At 35.9% G+C, this 23,445-nt stretch overlaps 1 protein-coding gene across 1 annotated transcript in view; it reads right to left on the reverse strand.

Moving 5' to 3' along the window:
* Positions 1 to 16,595, reverse strand: part of DSG1 (desmoglein 1) — a 31,611-nt gene extending 15,016 nt beyond the window's left edge. Inside the window, exons 1-6 of the mRNA XM_032421229.1 lie at positions 16,548 to 16,595; positions 7,317 to 7,352; positions 6,919 to 7,050; positions 5,357 to 5,512; positions 3,604 to 3,748; positions 1,051 to 1,217 (exon numbers count right to left, since the gene is read on the reverse strand). Coding sequence (XP_032277120.1) covers positions 1,051 to 1,217; positions 3,604 to 3,748; positions 5,357 to 5,512; positions 6,919 to 7,050; positions 7,317 to 7,352; positions 16,548 to 16,595 — 684 coding nt within the window. The remainder of the gene's footprint in view (positions 1 to 1,050; positions 1,218 to 3,603; positions 3,749 to 5,356; positions 5,513 to 6,918; positions 7,051 to 7,316; positions 7,353 to 16,547) is intronic.
* Between the last annotated feature and the right edge of the window lie 6,850 nt (positions 16,596 to 23,445).

Raw genomic sequence — 23,445 nt, forward strand, 5'->3', positions numbered from 1 at the left:
CTTTAATTTTTAGAGCTCTTCGCCACTAAACCTCTTTTGACATTAAAGGACTCTCAGTGGGCCCTTTAAGGAAGTTTGAGCGAGAAAACGTTAATAGTCAGTTTCTTCTGATGGTTATTTTCAAACAAGTGCAAAAGGAGATATAGGTAACTTAGGAACTGATAAGATTTGGATCATTAAAGAGTGAAAATCATCTGATTTATTTTAAGCCTAGGAGTCATTAACAGGGGAATTGTCATTTCAAAGTAACTATAGTAATTAAAATAAAATTTAATTAAGTACAAATTCAAAAGTAAAACTTCTTCATTTATATCCTTAAAATACACACAGATCAGGTAAATCCTATCAATATTTTTAAAATGAAAAAGTCGGTACTTTTATATTAAATGGGACCATATGTTATTAATAGAAACCATGCTGATTCTAACTTGCTAACAATCACTAATTATTTTCTTATTTGTAAATGAAAAGATTGGTCTAGATGTTACTCAGTTGCTATCCATCATTCTGATTCTGTGATACATTTCCCAAAGTAATCAGGGGACTGTCAGTAGGTGAGATATAGAAAGGAAAAAGAAGAATTCTGTTGTCAGATGAGCTTAGGGTATTCTGGGTTAAAGAAAGAGAAGCAAGTTTCTTAGCCTGTAAGAATTCTTGGAGTTTCTACCATGTTCATGCATTGTGACTTGCCAAGATGGGGGACATAATAACAATTGTTTCTTAAATCTATTTCAATATAGATCACACTTTTTTTTTTTTGAAAAAGAGCTTTTGCCTCTGCCTTATGTATATTCTTGTGTACTTTCAGAATATAGTTTTCTTAAATTAAGGCAAATATTAAGTAGGATTGAATGAAAAATGACAGTTTAAAATGTATTTGAGGAATCCCTATTTTTTCATTCTGAAGGTATTTCTTATGTCATTACCATTATGTGAAAAGGTTATATAATTATAACATATTGTTTTCTTTTTCTTTGTTTCTTAGGTACTCTTGCTTTTAGAATCACTTCCTTTGAAACTAACAAACCATTCAAAGAAAAAGAAAATTACCTCTCTGTCTAGAAAGTTATTCATTGTTCGAATTTCTCCAGTGTTTCTGTTGATAATAAACATTGGTGAATCAGAAGGTTCCTGTCTTATGATCTTGAAGGCTATTTTTGAGTTCAAATTATTTGGTTCATCTGCATCAGTAGCATTGAGTCTCATCACCAGTGTATCTAGAAATCAAGGAAAATTGGTTGTAAGTGGACAGTTTGCATTTTCGTTATAGGATAGTATACTGCTTTTCTAACAAGGTATTAGGGTTGGTTCATCTGTATAATGTATGTGCTACGATTTCTCCTTTCTACTTCTTCAACATATCATTAGCTTGGCTCCTTTCTATACCTTTGCCTTGACAAAAATACCACATTTTATCAGGAACTTACACATTACTGATAGTTAGAAAATAAAGAAATGTTTTAACTCTGCCGTTCCTTTTCTTATTCTAGTATAATCCTTTTCTTTTTTTTTAAGGCTGCCGTTGTGAAATAAAATGATATTAAAGCCAGACCAACTCTTTCCCAACTATAGAACATTCTAGCTCTATGACTTTGGCTTCAGTTTCCACATCTGTAAATGGGGATGATAATAGTACTGTCCTCACTGAGTTCATGAGAGACTTGATCAGTTTAATGAGAGAAAATCATAGAAAGTTCTGATTGACTGATGTATACTCAATAAATGTGTATTATTGTTCTGTTTTGCATGGTCCCTAGTGAAGTGCTAGGTAACTATTAGGTTGAAAAAGGTGCTTGTTTAACTACATACTTTGTCTTATCCCTTATCTTTTCTGTGAATCTTATAAGCCATTTCGATGAAGGACACTGAAGAAGGAAAAGCTGCCAGTGTTCATAAACTAGAAATCTCTACACTCAACTCTGTTTCAAGCTCAGTTGTCCTGTCTTTAAACACAAATGCAACAGAGTATCTCCCTTCTCCCTCTCATTTTCTCTCTCAATCTCTGTGTGTGTTTGTGTAATTCATTTCAGCATTCTTTTAAAAATTTTTTCAGTAGGCATTTAATTATGGTACATTCATATAGTAAAATCCAATGCAGCTATTAAAAAGAATGAAGACATCTTCATTTCCTAATATGGAAAAATGTTAAAAATATATTTAAATAAAAATTTACATTATGGATTTGTATATAAAATATCTTCCCATTTGTTTCCAAAAGCATGTTTATATAATCATAAACATATGTATCTAAGTAACTAATGATGGTGTTTGCCTCTTAAGAATGGTACTAGGGAAAACAAAGAATGGATTTTTATTCCATTTTTACTTTCCATATTGTGTGAATTTTTACAACAAACATTTTTTAAAATGATATTTTAGAATGGATACCTATTCAAAATATAGGTATAGTATTAGTATTTTAATGAATAAAAGTAAAATGTGATGATTTTTGGAATTTATAAGAAATTATACCACTCAAAGGTTAAAAGTAACTATGGTAAGTTGAAGTTTTGAATTCAAATGAGATATCGTCTCTGCTATTTTTAATATATTTAGGACAATCTTCACCAGTGTGCTAGGCAGTTAATTTTCTCAAGTGACTGAATATTTGGCAGTTGAAATGTTGCCATTTACAGTAATCCACAAGGAGGACACTGTACCTTTAGATTGCCAAAACTCTTACAGGTAAATAGTCTATCTAGTTTCTAGGTTTTCTGGTACCTCTCAACTAACTCCACTTGAGACAATCAGCTTTCAATATGCATGGTGAGCCAAACAGGATTAAGTTTATAGTACATTTCAAATACATAAAATTGGTAACTTGAGTAAAAAGCAAGCAAGGCCTGTATTTATTTCATCATATATAAAAAGGGAAAACAATGCTTGTTTAGTGTTCATTTATTGTCAACAAAAACTCTTGAAGATTATGGTCACAAAATAGATCGCCTGGAAGTGATTTCTACTAATGACTTTAAAGTAGGTTTAAAAAAAGGGTGGGGGGGGCACCTGGGTGGCTCAGTCGGTTGGGGGTCTGGCTCTTGATTTTGGCTCAGGTCAGGATCTCATGGGTCACGGGATAGAGCCACATGAAGGGCTCCATGCTCAGTGGGGAGTCTGCTTGAAAATTCTCTCTCTCTGCCTCTCCCCCCCTCTGCCACTCTCGCTCTTGCACTCTTTCTCTCTCTCTCTTAAATGAATAATAAAAAAAAAGTCAGTATGAACAGAAGTGGATGAGATTGTCCTTCAGAGCAGCCCGGCTGGGAGGCTAAATCTCCTTCCAGTACTCCTGCCACCACTGTACAAAGTATTTTGGGATTTCTCCTTAGGAATCTAAAAAAGAGCTGCTGTGTGAGTTACATGAGAAAATCTTTCTCATTTCTTTGGAGTTGCTCCATGGGTATGCCAGGTTAGAGCTGCCGCCACAGTTGAAGGGAAAGCCGTTATGGAGACCTCTCATGCCTTTCTGTCCTGGATGCTTTTCTATACTTAATCTCTTACATTCATGATGAAGTAGTGCCTTCTTAGTTTGGCCTCTCATTGCTTGGCTAAGAGTGATCTGGAAGTCAGTATATTCTTGTTTACTTAATAAGATGGATTACTTACTTGCATGAGAATTTTCTTCTATTTGTCCTACAAAAGTAGACATAGAAAATAGCGGAGGATTGTCATTTATATCCAAAACCCTGACTCTGAGCTCAAGAGGCCTCTCTAAATCTTGACCCAGTGAATTCAGAGCCCTGCAATAGATCTAGGAGAGAAGATAAGAATAATTATTTGGTGTCCAGGTATTGATTAAGCTCTTACTCTGTTTGGGCACTACGCGAGGCACTATGGGTAACCAAGAAAACTAAGACGTGTTATTTCCTACTAGCATGTAGGTACCAGCAGTACTTAGAATCAATAAGGGGAGGCAAACACAAGCTCAAAATACCATTTGAAAAAAAGTAACACAGTAAGTTATTTAAAAGAAGAATAAAAATAGTATGACATCACAGGAGGATGTAATGATTGAGAAAGATCTTGAAAGAGAATTTCAGCAAGTGTAACTGGTATTTGGCAAGATGTTCCAAGCAAAGGGATTTATGTGAGGAAAGAAGCAGAGTAGTGAAAATGCATTGTTTGAAATTAGGGGTGGGGGCTATTGGCTTTGAGGATGGGGTAAAGGAGAGTCACATGGGGGCTTCAAAGGAAGGTAATATTCATAAGCTAGGTGGTGACTATGTGGGTGTTCAGATTATTATTGTTATTATTATTATTTATATATGAAGTGTATATAAGTATAATGTATGCTGTTTTACCTGTGTAGTATATTCATATAAAAATGCATCGTGCTTCAAGAAAAGCTAATAGGTTGGCATGCTGACCTCGAGAGTTTGTTGTTAAACATTGTCAGAGGTAAGGCAGGAATATAGATTTGGAATAGAAGACTAAGGAATTAAAGTTAGCTTAGGCAGTATGACTGAAAGCACAAGCATCCATTCCTATTTGAACATGTTTGGGGATATGGATGGATGGGGTTTTAATTGAAGAGCCTACAAGATCAAGGAAGGTTTTCTGTATTTCCCTTTTATTTTAAGTATTAACAAGTGTTGACCATGATGATAAATGGAAATGGAAGCAGGCAAGGAGCAAGCAGAAAAGAGATGATAAAACAAAGTTGATAGAATAAGGCTCTTGAAGAAACGGGTGATTGTGGAACAATGGATACCTCTTGAGGGTAAGCTGCGGGAAAAAGCAGAAAATTAATCCTGTTTTTGGATTTACGGCAGAACATTTCTGAACCAGGGGAGAGAGAATTGTGGGAGTGTGTGATGGAAGGCCTCAGACTTTTTAACGAAGTTGGTCATCATGTCAGCTGCTTAAAGTGGAAATGAGGTTTGAAGTTTTATCATGGCCGCTGTCAAGTATGGAGGTATGATTCAGTTAAGGATGGATTAGAGTATTTCCAAAGCACATTCTGAGCTCAGGTGAGCTGGAGCAATGTGGATTTATAATAAAGTATGTTTACTCAGAAGAGCCTCCCTTAGTGGCTCAAAAATCATTACTTGAGAGCTAAAAAGAACCAATATTCTCAGGTGAATTAAAGAAAAAGAAGTAAGAGTTAGGCCCTTGCCCTTCCAAACAGATATTCCAGCTTGCCACCAGGGACAGACTGAGGCTAATGTTTTTGCTAAGGCATTTCAGCAAGGCATTTCTCCTAATCTCTTCGTTTCTGTTGGGTCATGAGATGCTCATGAATTGAGACAACCAAAAATAATTTTGGGATTTCTGAAATCAAATCAAATATGATCCAAACTTAAGGTATTCCAAAAATAATGTAAGCCTGAACATATATATTGACGTGGAGCCTACTTACAATGAAAAACGGGGTGACCTCTCGATCAACTATGGATGTGATATTAATTTCACCAGTTTTTTGATTAATGATGAAGATTCCATAAGGTGGCTGATCAATTCCTACTCCAGAGATGCGGTATGTAACTTGCTGGTTTGCAGCACAATCTGAGTGAATCTGCAGAGAGAGCGCAGGTGAAAATATTACGGAGAGCAAATAAAAAGTGTTAGGTGTGATTAACAACAGCTACCTTTCTCGAGAACTGTCAAATGTAAGTACCTGTTATCTTTTGGGAAATGCTGGAAATAGTTATTTTTCTAGTTACAACTCTAGTATTTTCCATAATAACTAGCAATGTAATAAAAGAAATTCAATTTCTATTTCTACCAAATAAGAAAAAAATATTATTTTTAATAAATCCAGGACTAGACAGTCATCATTCATTCATTCATTTATTCATTCATTCAACACTTACAATTGATCGTATTATTTTCCTGCTCTGTACTAGCCCTGGTGCTAGAGTAGGGAACTCCTTGCCCTCTTAAGGAGTTTACCAGTATTGTCATTATATAACTTTGATCTCCCGATCCAAAAATTTTTTAAAATGTAAAGTTTTAGAAGAAAATCTTAAGTAGATTTATGTAGTTGGCAAGAGTCATCTGACTCTGTGTAGAAGCCCTTAATTCTGAAAATGGGGAGGATGTATTATCAGAAAAGTAAGGAAATTGCCCCAAATAAGTGGTTTATAGAAGCTGGGATTCTTTCTTTGAAATGAAATATTGTATGACTCTAAGCAAATCTAACTGGGGAGTCAGTCTCTGTATATCTGTCTGAATGTGTGTGTATATTTGTGTATGTGTCTATGTATGTATATATCTCTCTGTGTGGGGATGTATTTGTGAGTGTATGTGTGTGTGTTTGTACAAAGGAAGACAAAGGGAAATGAAAGGAAAAGAGTATGAAACAGGGTACATTGTGAATTCTTATTAAAAAAAGCCAAAAGTAGGAATTCAATTCTAGTAGGTCAAGGCAGAAAGAATACAGATTAAAATAGTCCCTCTGAGTGTGCTGCTAAATTCATTATTTAAATCACTATATTTTTCTACCTAGAATTTGGGGTAAGTTATGATCATGTGTATTTATTTTACCTATGAGATGCATCAATGTTTAACTGTTTACCCCAGTGCCTAAATTTCTTAATTTATCCTTTTCATGGCTTCAGTTTTCATAATCTGAGTGACTATAGTTCTGTTTTGTATCATAACTTCTCAGTGAGTTATATTCATAAAATATTTAAAGACAGATTCTTCCGATATTTAACACCATCCATTCTGTTTTTGTTTTTGTTTCTTTTAAGATTTTATTTATTTGACAGAGAATGAGAGACAGCGAGAGAGGGAACACAAGCAGGGGGAGTGGGAGAGGGAGAAGCAGGCTCCCCGCCGAGCAAGGAGCCCGATGCGGGGCTCGATCCTAGGACCCTGGGATCATGACCTGAGCTGAAGGCAGACGCTTAAGGACTGAGCCACCCAGGTACCCCTCCATTCTGATTTTTGATTTTACACTTTGGTGTTGATACTTACTTTGGCGATTGGGTTCCTCTTTGAATTGTCTTCACCTTCACGACAGGCTGCAGCGAACTTGATCCATTCACGTTTTTGCCTCCTGATTGAATGCCACTTGATGGTGCCATTTTTGGTGTTGTAATCTCTTACCTTGAATGGACACGATAAAATAGTGATATCTATTAACTTTTATTCATAATTCACATGCCACTGAAGGTTTTGGAGGAGAGGGTAATGGTAATATCAGAAAGAGAGGATGTTTAATTGGGAAAATTGGTGATTTTGATAATCTATTAATTTTAGCATAACATTATATTTTTACTTATAAGGATGAATTTTCTTTGGAAAATGTGTTGTTACTCCCAAACCATTTTCCTTGTTTTTAATTTGGAGAAGATAGATTTGCTGTATATTACCTGGATTCGAAATTCACTGTTAACTTCCACCACCACCTATAAAAAACAAAATAATAACAACAGTTAATTTTTATTGAGTGCTTTATAATTCATGTTATCCAATCATTTTAAAAAATCAAATAAATCTTGTGAGTAATTAGAATTATTCTATCAGTCCGGATAGCAGATGGATCTGGCTTCTCTCTCAGGTCTAATGATGATGCTATGGATTCCTTTTCTTTTTGTCTTTACTTTTCAGTTATGCCCTTCTTTTTAATCACTTTATTTTTTAACCTCTTTTTCATTCTTTGCCTATGCAGATACTTGTTATGATATGAACTAGGATATTGAACGCAGAGGGAGTGAGGGTTGGAAATTTAGGCTTTCTTTGTAAATCTTGTGCCTAAGGAGCTAGAGATACTCTGATGTTATTCAGTGATATTCAGTAGTAAGTTATGATACTTAAACTTCTGACTATAGTTCCAGGATCTGACTAACCATTGACGGAAATAGAAAAAAAAGTGTTTTGGAGTGAAGAAAGGACATGAAACGGAAAATATCTGAAAAGTTCCAGAATATTTGCTCCTTCATATTCTAATTCTAAATGGAAGATTTTCTAGTATTTTTGAAAATCTTAAGATGATAGATTTACTTTGAAATATGAGAATAAAAAGTTCTAAAATAAAAGCAAATAATTTCCTCTGTAAAAATGAGTTCCTGCAGATATAAATGCATCCTTCTATAGTTCCATAGTAAGGAGAAGAAATTGTAGGCATGTAGGGACAAATTAGTGGGTAAGCAACTTCCATTAGTATCTTCTCCAGCGTTAAACAATTTCCCTGCCCAACAAATGAGCTACTCAAGCAGAGCTCTGCCTTGTTTCAACTTGGCCTCAATCTTTACATGTGATTTGTAGTGAAAGATCAGGATAATTTAAATTACTTTTCTCTAAAACCCAAAGGCATTTCTAAAAAGACAGACATCTATATATCAAGTTTAATATGTCAATATACTTAAGACAGAGTAAAATACCTATCTAAAAAATTAGGTGTAGGGGTGCCTGAGTGGCTCGGTTGTTAAGCATCTGCCTTCAGCTCAGGTCATGATCCTGGGGTCCTGGGATCGAGCTCTGTGGAGCCCTGCATCGGGGTCCCCTGTTCAGCGGGAAGCCTGCTTCTCCCTCTCCCACTCCCCCTGCTTGTGTTCCCTCTCTCGCTGTCTCTGTCTGTCAAATAAATAAATAAAATCTTTAAAAATAAAAAAATAAAAAATTAGGTGTAGATGTGAAGGTTAATTTGCATTTATTAAGTTTTAACTTGCACTTGGAGTCATTAAAGAAGGTGTAAATCCTTAGTTTTTATTTATCCCTAAATACAAAATTTTCAACTATTTGAATTTTTTCAGAATTGCAATGTATGAAAATTATCACAGACTTCTGTATCACTGATAGAAGAAATTTTAGCTTGCATTTTAAAAATACTAATAAGAGTAATTTCAAAATATAGTAAGTTACTTTTTATAGTTTTAATCTCACCAATAAATAAAAATAAAATTTTGGTTTTCAAATACATATTTTTCAAAAATTGTTATAATTGATAATTCAGGAAAATACGTATTTTTTGGTTAATAAGAGTAGTGTAAAGAGATTTTTTTATAGGAATTATATACTCATGGTATATATTTAATGTTTATTATTATTATCACTGTTACAATTCACTGAATAGTGACTAATTACGAGACAATGTATTTAGAGAAATCCATGCATTCAATCTTCACAAATACATGTGGTCAATACTATAATTTCATTATCTCCATTTTACAGATGAGGAAATTGAGTTTGGAATACTAATTTATGGCTAAATATTACCCAATAAAATTCAGCCTAAATTTGTGCTTGTGGTATGGGTTTTACAATGAAATGCAAGATAGCCTATTCCAACTAAATTACTAATAAAATATACAGCGGAGAATTGACATTACAACTTTGAGAATTCAAGCCATTCTGATTTTAATCTCATCTCATATTAGCCTTACAATTAAGAATGTTCATGTATAACAGCAACAACAACAACAACAATAATAGGAATTCCAGGGGGAAAAGAAGTAGATGGCACAAATGGTTTGGATGAGTAACTGAAATGTTATTGTTGAGTCCCTCTCGGGTGCAGAATTAAGATAATGTTACTTCTTGCCACCTATGAACTCATGAGCACTCTATCCTCTCTCTCATTTGTGGGTGTGGAATGGGGGTGTGGGGATACCTTCTTTGTCTATTTGGAAGCCATTTCTTCATAGCTACAGAGTTGTGTAGGCATCTGTTACATGTCTTGCACTTCCCTTCTGCACTGAAGTGTCAGAGCCTACTGTTTGTTTTGGAGAACTATGTCAGATGACTAATAAACCTTCCAACTTTATGAAGCTGGGTCATTCTTTTTCCCATGAGAGGCAATTTAGGCAGAAGACCAAGTCAGTTTCACCATAGTGTCAGTCTCCCAATTGAATTAGTAATTAAAAAACTGCCAAGTCTGCTTAAAAATATGTTGTGTTGACATAGCCTTATTGTCTTTTGCTCAGAGTCTAGAATAAATGGTGAAACAAAGTCACTCTTGGACTTTCAAAGGCAAAATAATGAGATAAAAAGAGTATTTGGTAGAGTCAGAAAGCTTTCAATGTACTTCCTAAGTTCTCGAGCCTTAGTTTTCTCATTTGTAAAATGATAGGGGTAAACTAAATTATATACAGCTACCTTTCCAATTCTAACACCAAATCCCTGTGGGCAGTAGGAAAATATCAAAGTTACTTGATCATGGAAAAGGCATGATAAAATTGTGGGTTTAAAAGATTACTCTCACCACAGGTTGTGGGAAGAGGCAGGATTATAGGCCATGAGTAGTGGAGTGTTCCACATCAAAACAGATCAGAGATAAGGCAGAGAAGAAGGGGAGCAGTAGTAGTGGTAACAGACCAGGAAGATCAAGGGAGAGATTCCACACAACTGAAACTGATGGGGCTTGAGAACAAGTAGGACATGGGAGTCAAGAGAAGGAAGAATCTCAAGTGATGGCAGTTTCAAACTAAGAGATGAGATTTAGCAGGTTAGAACACATTGACTTTGAGATGCTACAGAAACGGCCAGGTGACGGTACTTAGCAATTTGAAATATGTCTCAGCACCATGAACAGTAGTTCAGTCCTCATACAGATTTGAGGGACATCTGCTCAGGTAGAACAGTTTAAATCATGGGAGAATTTGAAAACCCTAAAGTAGGGAATACAACAAAGAAACAGCCTGTGGCTGAGCATGAAGCTAGGGGAATTCCTACAGTGATAGAATAAAGAACAATGACAGAAACAAGCAACAAAGAAAAAGAGAAAAGAAATAGCCAAAGAAATGGGAAGACAATATAATGCAATATTACAGATGTCAAAGGAAGGGAGAACTGAAAGAGAGATGGGATGGGAACAAGTGTCAGATGACATAAAATACTTGAGTAGAGTGAATCCTGAGGTTTCCTGTGACCTTCAGGAGAATCCCTTCAGTTCCATGGAATGAGTCCTTCCTGACTAAAAGGGATTGGTGAATAAAATGGAGGGGGAAAGGACATAAAGATGGCCACCTTTCCAGGAAGTTTGATTGTAAAAGGAAACAAAGATGGAATGGTAGAATGAGATCTGGCATACAAGGAAATATTCTGGGAGAGGAAGACATGGATTTTTGAAGGCAAAGAAAGAAGAAAGTAGGAGATTTTGATTAGAAAGAGAGGTTCAAAAAGAAAGTATTTGGTGGAAGTGTGATGGAGAGAGCAGAAGGGAATAGGCAGAAAGAAAAGACTCTGAAGACAGAGGGTAAGGAAGAGAGGAAGGATGGAGATTAAAATCAATAGGCCATGAGAGGTAGTTGAAGGACATCATTCGATTGATTTAGACCTTGTCTGTAGAGTAAAGATAAGGTTATTTTCTGTCAATCAGGGGAGCAGTTTGGATTCCTAAATGAGTTGAAAATATGTACTGTGGAGGCTCATGATGGAGATTCACTTGGAAATGAATACAGGCATTATTAGGCTGAGTATATCTCATCTCTCTTGCCTACGGGGTGTGTCCCTCTGTGCCTCCATTTCCTCGGCTGTTTATGAGACTAAAGCCCTTTCTAATTCAAAAATTCTAAAAAAGTAGTGGATATAATTCACTTGAAGTGCATCCTCAGTGAGTCCGTCCTTCATTTCTATTTGAAGAGCAAATCCACATATAAAAAACTTAAAAAGCCACAAGACACATGCTAATTTCAATGATTCTCTAATTATATTCATTTTTAGGTTTTTTTTTCCTTTGATACTGAGGTTTACATTTCTTTGCAAATAATAAAATGGTCTTAAAAGTAATAAGTAATTTCAGTGAGGAAAACCTCTTGTATATAATAACTGGGAGTTGGTTTTCCATAGCCACTCGCTGGTTAAGCATCAAATGCTGACGTATTTGATAACTGTATTTTACATCACCAGGATGAACTTGAGACCGAGCCAAAATATAACAATTTGCTTCTTTTTAAACCTTTTTGTCTTTGTATTACTATCAGTTTGGAGTTGACAACATCTCGATAGGTTGATTTTTCTTATTTGCTCATTGGTTTATTTATTTATTTGACAAAAATATGTATTGAATGTATATTATATGGAATAAAGACCAGATTAAAGGGCTTAAGCTCTAAAAAATACTATGGTAAACTTAGATGAAATGTAAAGTAAATATAATAAAACACCATAAAAATAAGTGTTAAGGAAATTCAACCTGATTATTTCTATGTTTAATTCCTTGATGATTTTTTGGAACGTGTAGGGGAAGAGAAATATAAACTATCCCCAAATTGCCTTCTGATGCCCCAACTTTGTGTGATTTAAACATCTATTGAGCAATCTTGCACTGGTGCAAGGGACTACGAAGGATACAAAAGTGATTCAGACACAGAATCTGTCCTCAAATAACTTACAGTCAAGTAGTTTTATGAGCAACCAGCAGCCATTAATTTGTGGAGATGTGGCTTTTCATTAGACAAGTGTATAAGGCTGCACCCTCTTCTCAAAGACCAATAGAGAATATAGATCAGCAGCCAATGGCATTTAAACTACTTCGACCTGCCTAAGTCCTTTAAAAGGAATTTGCATGGCAAGCATAACCAGCAAGAGTGGCATGTCCCAGCACTCTGTAGGGCATTCCCTCATGGACAGAAGCATAGTAAGTAACTGCAATGCCGAGCATGCTTTCTGCTTATTTGTTAGGCAATACCTGTTAGGACATGGGGATACTCGGCACCAATGTCCTTGAAGAATGTATAGTGGAGAAAGAGTTACCTGAAATTAAGGGCTCTGGGTATAGACAAGAGTGTTTTCTTTTTTACACTCATAAGCCTTGTTAAATAGGTGAATCTTGTCCCTTAGGGGCCAAGCCTTCAAATTTATCGAGACAGCATTTCTCAGTGGTTTAGGTTTTTCTATTACCTAAATCAGGCATCGCAAAATGTTTTACTCTGTGGCAACTCAAGCCAATTAAATGATGGTAAATTTGTAGTCCCTCTTTTCACAAAGGCGCAAGAAGATGCTGATCCTAAATCTTCAGTGAAATAATAAAGCTTTTAAGAATACATGTAAATGGAAATGATTTTCCTTAAATACAAATTGTAAATTTTGCTGGAACAGGTGAACAGAAATAGTAACATTTTCTATAAAATATTTTACTGACGTACTATTATCTATAATATATATTACTATAATATATGCACAGGAAAGCATAAAAAATCCTCTCTTTTGCTAGTCTTCTGTTTGGTCTGTATTAGTTTTTAGTCCTCTTGCTTCTCTTGCATCAATGAACACGATTATGGGAATTTAAGATGTCTGGTTCAAGTAAGTTGGTGAACTATGTAATGAAGTATGTATTTTTTTCTGTGTATTTTAGTCTGAATGCTGAGAAATATTTTGAAACCTCCTGCTTCTATCCTAAATTATTTCAGCTAAGTCAAATTGTGGAGCTGGTTTATCAGGTGGTCAGAGGTTTTCTTTTGAAAGGAAATATTAACCATGGAAAGAGCAGAAGCTAAGCTGGTATGATAAACTGTACAAATTGGATTATTCTTGGAAATCAGTAAAGACAGGTTTACTTGTTCTTTTAAGATAAGCTGCAGAAGTTAACCTCTAAAGAAAAAGACACCTTGAGTTTGTATTGATTTGTGTTGACTAATTGAATCTGGCAAAGTTGCAAGTATTTTCAGAAATCATTAGAACTATAAAAATTCTACTGCTTCTGTTTGCTTTCCTACAGTGGCCTGGCCATACATTATCTCATTGTCACAACCATTCACAGAAATTTCTTGTGTATGGTACCTAGGTGACATTGTTCTCTGGTCTAGAATACATTCCACATCCCCCCTCCCCAATACACTAATTTCATGGAGACAGAAAAGAAAGGAAAATAAATGAGGGGTCAATAACATTTCTTTGGCTTGCGGTGTTATAACAGGTATAAGCTCTTGTCTCTCTAGGAGGCTTGTCTAAAAATGAAATAGTCCTGTGACCATCTTGCTTGTTTTGAGAGCAGATTCTTCTGCTTTATTCTCCCTGATCTAATTCACTAGTCTGACCACGGCTTAAAACTTTCAGGTATATTAAGCAGACTATACAACATACACGTAAATAGTTGGCTTCTCAGCTCTCAAATGGATTTGCATGAAAGATATTACCAGTTTAAATGTCTTAAAGGTCTTTAAAATAGTCCAAGTATGCTCCCTAATGTAGATTTTCACTTATTATAGACTTTGAGCAGAGAAGAATAAAGACTTTACATAGATTTCTTTTCTTTTCTTTTCTTTCTTTCTTTTTTTTTTTTTGGTAAAAGCAAACATTCATAGTGAGACTAGCAGAAAGGTAAGTGGAAGAACTTGCTATAGTGGTAGTTAATTTTCAGGGAAAAATATCTTTTTTTTTTTTTTAAAGATTCTATTTGTTTATTTGAGAGAGAGAGAGAAAGAGAGAGTGAGCGAGCATGAGAGCATGAGCAGGGGGTAGGGGCAGAGAGAGAGAGAGAGAAGCGGACTCCACACTGAGCAGGGAGCCCGTTGAGGGACTCGATCCCAGGACCCTGAGATCATGACCCAAGTCAAAGGCAGACACTTAACTGACTGAGCCACCCAGGCACCCCGGGGAAAAAAAACAATTTAAAGCAAAAATAGATTGTATAACTCCAAAGTACATTTATCCAAATCATCTGGTAAAATCGGTAGTAAAAATAAATGATGATTTTTCAAACCTTAGAAAGTAAAATGTTTTACAAAAAAAGTTACAATAGTATGAAAAAGAAACATTTTAATTCATTATAGAGTAAGTTCTTTGAGAAATAATTTTCATCAGAGGAATGAGAAACTTGTGATTGATTCCAAAGTAAAATATGGCAACAAACAAACGATCCACAAACAAAAAGCCAAAACTATCCAAATTTGACAATAAAGTACAAATGTCCAGAAACCTCTCTATAAAGAAGAAAGGTCAATGAGGATACATGATTTTGATAAAATGGTACATTTTATGAAGAATGACTAACTAGACAGTGACTATTTAAAGGAATTTCATAGGATGTAATTAATTAGGAATAATCATGAAAATAAAGAAATAAGGTATTTTATACATTTAATGAAAGCACATAAGCATCTGAATAAACTCTAATCAACTGAAGCTATAATAGGCCTTAATGGATCAGATTTACATGAAATTAAAAATAAAAGTATTTGATTATCTTGCAATTTACAGATGTTCCTATATTTAAATAACATAGTGTATAGTGCTTGTTAATCCTTACCACATCCCAAATTATGATAATAACTGGTCCTAAAGATCCATTAAAAAGTCCATGATATAGGGCTGGTCTTTGAAGGCATCTTGGAACTAAAGCTACCAGCTTATTGATGCTTATTTGTAACAAATCCACTGGTATAACCTTACTTAATAAAAGGAATTCAAACTAGCCAGCATACGTTGAATCAAAGTTCTAACTTGTTATTATATAAACCCAACAATCCAGTTCAAAAATTAAGCAAGTAGAAACAAATATGAGGGGCACCTGGGTGGCTCAGTCGTTAAGCATCTGCCTTTGGCTCAGGTCATGATCCCAGGGTCCTGGGATCGAGCCCTGCATCGGGCTCCCTGCTCAGCGGGAAGCCTGCTTCTCCCTCTCCCACTACCCCCTGCTTGTGTTCCCTCTCTCGCTGGGTCTCTGTCAAATAAATAAATAAAATCTTAAGAAAAAAAAAAAAAGAAACAAATATGAACCACAGCACTACATCCTGCCAAATTGGAGGCCAATTTACCTGGCACTTGCCTCTTCAGATTACATTAACCTTACTGTGAGAAAGACTATGATTTTAAAATTTCCAACCTATGTGAAATTTGATGCAGCACCTTAGTTATCGCTAAAAAGAGAAAATTAATAACGTGTAAGGTAGACAGTGATAAAGCAATCGCATTACATTTGTCTAAACATCAAATATACAATTTTTATATCATAGTCATTACTGACTTTCCAGTAGTAAGAACCAGTATCATCATAATTATACTTACACCTTAATTATAGCTATTCCTTCACTTATTATATCACTTATAAATCTCCCGTACCACCATGTTTTTCTGAGATTAAAAAAAAATGTTTTAAATAAAATCACAGTTTAGCAGTGTGGAGCTTTTGATATTAGTGATAAGGATCCCAACCACATATGGAACCGATGAGTTTATTTGGATTGTGAGGCCAGTCACACATTACTATGGTTTAAATTTATATGTATCCTATTTTTGTGTTTTAAAATTACAGTATATCTGCCAGCAAAGATACCCAAAGAATGGAAAAATGTTTAGGGTAAAGATCAGGACACACCTGTGATATTAGCTTAAGAGCCCACCTACAAAAAAGAATTTGAACAACAAAACGCTAGCAAGTGGTGATAAGACTTTCCCAAATCAGTATTTTCCCAGCATGACTTAGCACTGACTTCAGTGTCAGAGATGTGATATGATGAGTTAACTCTGATGCATTAATATGCTCGAGTCTTCAATTAAAGAGAGAAACCCTATTTAAAAATCTAGTTCATAAAATCACCTTGTCATTAACATAAACTTTTAATGGGTTTAGGTTAGAAATAACACTAAATAACACTTTCTAAAAAGTTCTCCCTTGTTTCCAATGAGCATGGTTATGAGGGTTTTGAACAGAATCCACTTACCAGAAGAATGAACAGCCCTGCAGCAGTTGTAAAAGAGTGCCAGTCCATTGCAGCTGGGTTCTCCTACATCCAAGACTGAGGGAGTTTTGTTTGTTCTTCTCTGTTCTTTTTCTTTCCCCCACTCAGCTGGTGTCTGATTAAAATAATTTCTCAGTAGATGTTCTTACATGCAGGCTTTGAGGTGTTTCTGCCTTCTCTGGGAGAAGAACGAAGCTACGTATAACCTGTCTAGATCCCCACCCTAAAAACTTGGGCTGGTCTCACTGAAATGCTTGACAAGATCATCATTGCTCCCAGGTAAAAGCTCAGGGACACACCCTTCTTCCAGCTGAAAGGCAGCTCTCTGTGGGGCTGGAAGGTTCACTCCTTTAATGAAGGTTTTCAGTGTCAGGCATTTAAAATGATCAGAGGTATGGAGAGTCGTACAATTGAAGGGGCTTTGCCCCCTATGCTCTATTTACAGGTTGTTACGCTTCTTCTCTCTTAAAAAGGCAAGTGTAGTCTGGATGCTGATATTATTCAAAGAGGATTATCCAGTTCATATTCATAGCCAGACACTCAGGTCAAAATCGAAAATCATAAACTGTCCATTTCAGTGGATGTTACGAAATATTCAGTCATTTTCTAAGCTGTTATCAAAGAAACAGAAAATTTACTGATGTTAAGAGTGGGGATTTTTTTTAAAAGTATTAATTCAAACAAGCAGAACTATGCTACTTACAATGATAAGGTCCCCTGCGTAAGTCACAGTTCCTTTAAGTGGACAGCCTGAGTCCAAGGAAGCCTCTATTTTTTCTCTGAGTATCTTCTGTCCCCAGTTATTTTTCTCTCTTTAAGATTCTGCCCTTTTCAAATGTAGTAAAACAAAATTTAAAGTATCTCTAAGCCAGATTAAAAGTAAAAATCAGAGCCACCAATTAAAATCTTGTTGATCGTTTTACGAATGAAGATCGGTGTCTGAAATGCTAATGGGAACACGGAAAGCTGCTCTGCAGGTGAGGTGGGTGAAAAGTCAATGACGAGTCCCAAGCACAGAGCCAAGAATCTGGATAGTGAGCCAATTAGAACATGGGCAATGCACTGAAGAAATGGCTGCCCACGCACATGCAAATGGGAGACTGGATGCAGCCCTGAGATTATGAAAAGAGTGACTCTCACAAGGCAGCATTTGAAAGTATTTTGGGTTATCCTCTCTTCATCTGGCTACATCCAGTGTAAATATTGTGAGTGGCGGGAAGTCTTGAAATGGCAGTGTGGAACGAGAGAACCATCTGATAAGACGTCGATTGTGGTCAAAAAGATCCTAACCATGTCCCAGAAAGGGAAGATGTCTCTGAGGGTCAGAGGCTCTACAAAATGCTGTCATTTCATGACAGATGTGTGGGAAAGAAGGTTACTCAGCAGTGGTTTGCAATTCCATGCTCTTCCTCATGGAGCTTAGGGAGAAGGAGCCATGATGCCTACATATAGTTTCAGTGACTAAGAATGCTTATGATAAGAATTGGTTGGTATGAATTAATGAAATAAAAGGAGATGGTCAGGCCAAATTTCTCTTAGTGGAGTAAGATAGAATGTGAGTATCGACCTATGACTTAGTCTGAGCAATTTATTAGTAGTAGGATTGTATGAGTGTGAATGACTGAAGATTCACTGAGCACACAGAGATGAAAGAATCTACTCTTGCAGCTTTTCCAGTGGCAAGTGAATGTTTTATCCACCTTGAGTTCTGGGCGTGGTGCTAGGTTGTGCACAGGCCCTCTTCATCCATTGAATGGCCCTTCCTCATCCCAACCCTGGCTCCACCCCTAACTCAATGCCCTGCTCCAAGAGTCCCAACCACCTAGAGCATTTGTCAGACAGCGATCTCTCCGCGCCTCTCTGGAGAGGAGGTGTGGCAGAACCTTAATATAGTAAAGCAGTGCCTATCTTAACTGTCACATGAGGACTAGTGACAGTGAGCACAAGGGGGAAAGGGAGTTTATGAATCATCATTCCTTCTCCTTCACTTCTTTCCCTGCCTTTTTCTCTTTACTACCATTTTAATCTCCTTAGAACAGCGTTGTCCAATAGATCTTCCTGAAATGTGGAAATGTTCTCTATCTGTGCCATCCAGTATGGTAGCCACTAACCATCTGTGGCTACGGAGCATTTGACATGTGGCTTAATATGACTGAGGAGCTGAATTTTTAACTTCATTTAATTTTAGTGAATTTAAGTTTAAACAACCACATGTGGCCAGTAGTTAACATATCGGCACAGTGCAGAGAGGTTAGAACAGTCTTGCTTTTATTATCTTCTGTCTTGTTCTAAGCCTTCATTCCTTTTGTTCTTTATAAATTCAACTCCCTTTAATTAAATCTACCCTATTCCTTTTCTCAACTGAGGGACCTCTATCTTTCAGAGTTTCCAGTCAACACCTTTTGATTCCCTTTCCTTTATGTGCTCTTGTTATGTGAGTTGGCCCACTCCCTCTTCCTGACCCCTTCCCGATCCTATTTCCTAATGCCAATGAGTTAAGATACTTTAAAACAACACAAACTCCTCTCATTTGCACATTCACATCTTCTCAATTATTTCTTCCAGCCATCTTACCTGTAATTTCATATCACACTGTCATGTAACTGTGCGGCACGAATCGGCTTCTTGGACCCTGTTTCTATCTGAAAATTGGTTGGTGTGTGGACCTCCATGTACATAACAACAGTTCTCATTTCATAGACATTTTATGAAATTTGGGGTGATTTTTCTGTTTGGAATTTCCCTGATAAGAGATTTTCTCACAGTGATCAAAACTCTCCTGGGAAGGGATTTTCCTCTCTCTTATAAGGTACTTGCAAACTCCAGAATGTCATCTCCAGTGCCTACATTTCTATATTTGTTCACAGCGTGTGATACTGTAACGCCTTCTTACAACACAAAATAATCAGCATCTTTCACTAAAGGTGATGGATTCTACGGATCTAGATTTTACTTTTTTTTTTTAAGATTTTATTTATTTGAGAGAGAGAGCGAGAGTGAGAGAGCACGAGCAGGGGGAGTGGCAGGCAGAGGGAGAAGCAGACTCCCCACTGAGTAGCGATCCCAAGACCCTGAGATCCTCACCTGAGCCGAAGGCAGAAGCTTAACCGACTGAGCCACCCAAGTGCCCCCGATCTAGAATTTCTTTGGCCTAATTAAAGTACCTGACCATTCTACCTGCTTCATATACATAGCATGAATTCATGTATTTCAGAGAACCTGGTGAAATAAGCTTTTATGTCATATGTGAAACTCTGCTTTCATATATGTGTCAAATTACCCTAATCAGATCTACAAGTTGTTTAAAAAAATAGGTGAAAGATGAAAATAAATCTTAAAAATAGAAAAATTGAGGTAAATATGTTGAGGATAATATAAACAAAAATCTTTGTGTTTGTCTCTATATTAATGTTTCTATGAGATGTATCGATTCCAGATCTTATTCACATTGTTTAAAATCAGGCTATTTCTTAGTGAGTCACAAGAAAGTCTGGGGGATGGAGGCTGTTGCTTTAGATTAAAGGATACTTTTCTTTTAATATCTAACAACCAAATATAATGTCTGATCCTTAATTGGATTCCTGATTTGAACCAAACAGCTATAGAAATGATTTTGGAGATATTTGGTGAAATTTAAATACAGACTGTTGGGGAATTATTATAAATTTTATTAAGCTATGTAGCAATATGTCTTTATTTTTAAAGATACATGCTAAATTATGCAGAGGCAAAACTGGTGACAGAAATTTTCTTTATGGTAATTTAGCAGTAACATAGATAAAGTAAATACAGCAAAAGGTTAATTGCCAAATCTAAATGATAGTATATGGTTTTCTCTTTGTTTTTCTGTATATTTGAACATTTTCATAATAAAATTTAAACTAATGTTCTAAGGTAGGGGTTGGCAAATTATAGCCATGGGCCAAGTTTGGCCCACTGCCTTTTCTGTTATTTTATTGAAAAATGACCATGCTCATTTGCTTATGTATTGTCTATGGATACTTTTTCTCTATAACAGTGGAGCTGAATAGTTATGACAAAGTGGCTTGCAAAGCCTAAAATAACTACTTATCTGGCTCTTTACAGAAGTTTGCTGACCCCTGCACTAGGTAAACAGATTATAATTTACAATACAAAATATGACTCATTGACAAATTAGTTGACCTTAGGAGAATCTACAAAATGATTGAAAGTGTAGGAACAGAAATCATGATAACTTAAAGTAACCACTAAAATTAAAGCAATTAATCACTGAGGAAAAGATACATCTTTATGATCAAAATATATTTTTGGTTTTATATTTTCAGAAAGACTGTTTAACTGACTAGAATAATCTACGGCCCAACTCTTCTGCCTTTCTTTTAAACCAGATTTAAGGGAAATCTTAATTTTATTTTTCTCTAGTGAATTCTCGAATAAGAATTTGATGGCATCACATCTTAATGTATTTTTCTCTATATAAAAAGAATATTTGTGAATAAGGAAAAATCTCAGATTATTTTATGAACCTGGGGCTCTATCTTAATGCTTAAATATTTTATGATAAAATAAGAGTGGTCAAAGAAACTAAGCTATTATTGTTGATTCTTTTAAAAAATTTAAAAATAATTCTGATTGAGCATCCACTACATTTTAACTGCTGTGCTAGGCATTGTGGAACATTCAAAATAATTTTGAACTTTGCCCTTACAGAGGTAGGCAAACATAGTGTAATAGAAAAATTACTTCTCCCTTCTGGAAGACTCACACACCTTTGTCTGTTAGCTACCACCCCTGTGTACTATTTAGATTTTATGCGCAAATTCAGTCTTTCCTTTTACTTATGGTAAATTACCATCAGGGCAGTTCTATTACCTTTTTTTTGGCCTTCTATATGCCTTGACTATACTAGGGACTGGGGCTATAAAGATGAATATACCGTGGTCTTTGCCCTCAACTGGCTCCAGGCTAGCTGGAATGGGAAAGACAACAGATTTTCCCCTAACATGCTAAATAGAAGCAAGCAGGGGGTGTGTTGGGAGCCCTTAGCCCTGTTTAGTTGGAGGTGACGTTGGAGAAATCTTATAACTACAGCTGTATGACATAATAAAATTGAATTCTCAAATGCTGGATTTTTTTCTTCTTTTCTTCGTAGTTTGCCTAAATCAACTCATGTGTGCTTTCAAATTTATATCTTCTTTTGTCTCCGCGTTACCTTTCTGTCTTCATTTCTGCTGCTGTAGACCCTCTCCACCCGGCATTGCTGTGACACATTTCTAATTGTACCTCAGCACTTGCCCTTTTAATCCATTTTGCATTCATTTTCCAGAATAACGTTTCTGAAACATTGCCCTCCTTATGTCATGCCTTGTTTCAAAACCACAGTAACTTCATATTTCCTCCTAGATCGAAACGACTTTATGTTGGAACTCTTCAGCAGGAAATTTATGTCTCCAGGTTATTTAGTGTCTCTGATGAAAACAAAATGCAGTCACCCTCCACATTCTTAAGATTTTCCACCATTGCTGTTCATTTCTGAAGACCCTGCTTTTGATGATGATGATACTAATAGGTTTCTGAATAATATACTGATCCTGATATACTGTCTGGAATATTTTCCATTTAGGGGTGTATGTATAGTCTACGAGCAGGTAAAAATTTTGTCATTTTCAGAAACTATTGGTGACTGTAGTTTTAAAAATTCAATTCCACCAATATTTCTTGAGGCCTACTAGGGACTGTACTAGTTGTCAGGAGAGATAAAAATAGGTAATAGAAGTTTCTGTCTTTAGGAAGGCTATGACCTTGACTGGATCTCAAAAGGAATGATGAGGCTTCTCTCTATGATAAGACACATTGAGATATGTGCTGTAGGAAAGACTTATAGTGTCTTATGAGCCCTGCAAAAGGGAAATAACTTCCACATTAAGGGAATTGGAGAACTCTTTATGGAAGAGGTAGAATTTGAAATTTTCAGGTTGACTACATTCTCAACAAATGGAGATATAGATGAGAAAGAAGGTAGAAAAGAATACGAATTTTTCAGGCCAAAAGGAGTCAAATTGGACCTCTATGTACCATTTGTGAGAGGGACCAGAACTGATGTGTTAATAGAATGTGGGGGACTTTAAATGCCCCTTTGAGGAATGTGGATGATATTCCATGGCAGACAAAGAACCACTGGGGGTTTTGAGCAAGGTATGGACCTAGTCAATGTTGTGCTGTGGGAATTTGTCATGGAAACTTTGGAATGCATAGAGAAGAACCTGAAGTAGTGTGGTTTTAGTGGGAAATGAAAAGGAAATAGAAGTGTGACAAAAGTAAAATAAACAGTTACCAGCTGGCAGATTGGATGGAGGGCAAAGGAATAAGGTACTGGGGGCTAGTGGGAAACACTTCCTTCCTTCTCCTATTAGGTGCAATGAAAGAAAAAGGAATCTGAGGTTTTGGTGTAAGAACTAAGCAGTTTTTAACATTTTATCTGTTTGTACTTTGTTTAGTTCCTTTTCTGCTTAAAAAAATTCAAACCTTCATTCGGATTTACAATTTGCTATTGCTTTTCCACATTAGCTCTCTCTTTTGTATTTTGTATTTTGTATAATTTGTGTATTCATATATTTTGAATAATTTGGAAGTAAGTTGCACATATCATGACGTATATGATATCACGACAGTATATATCTCCTAATAACAAAGACTTCTGCTATATAATCATAGTTTGTGTCTTTGATGCAAAAAGCATCAAAAACAATAATGATGCAAATGAGTTATGACACATAGAATAAAAAAGAATACATGAGCCCACAGCATTCCTCATTTAAGGGCAGTGAGGTGAAGAGTAAGCTCTTCTTTAGGAGAGATTGCCAGCTAATAAATATATGGAGAAAAGTAGAATTAGATA

Source organism: Phoca vitulina, unplaced genomic scaffold, assembly GCF_004348235.1.
Source record: "Phoca vitulina isolate PV1807 unplaced genomic scaffold, GSC_HSeal_1.0 scaffold24, whole genome shotgun sequence".
NCBI classification, from domain to species: domain Eukaryota; kingdom Metazoa; phylum Chordata; class Mammalia; order Carnivora; family Phocidae; genus Phoca; species Phoca vitulina.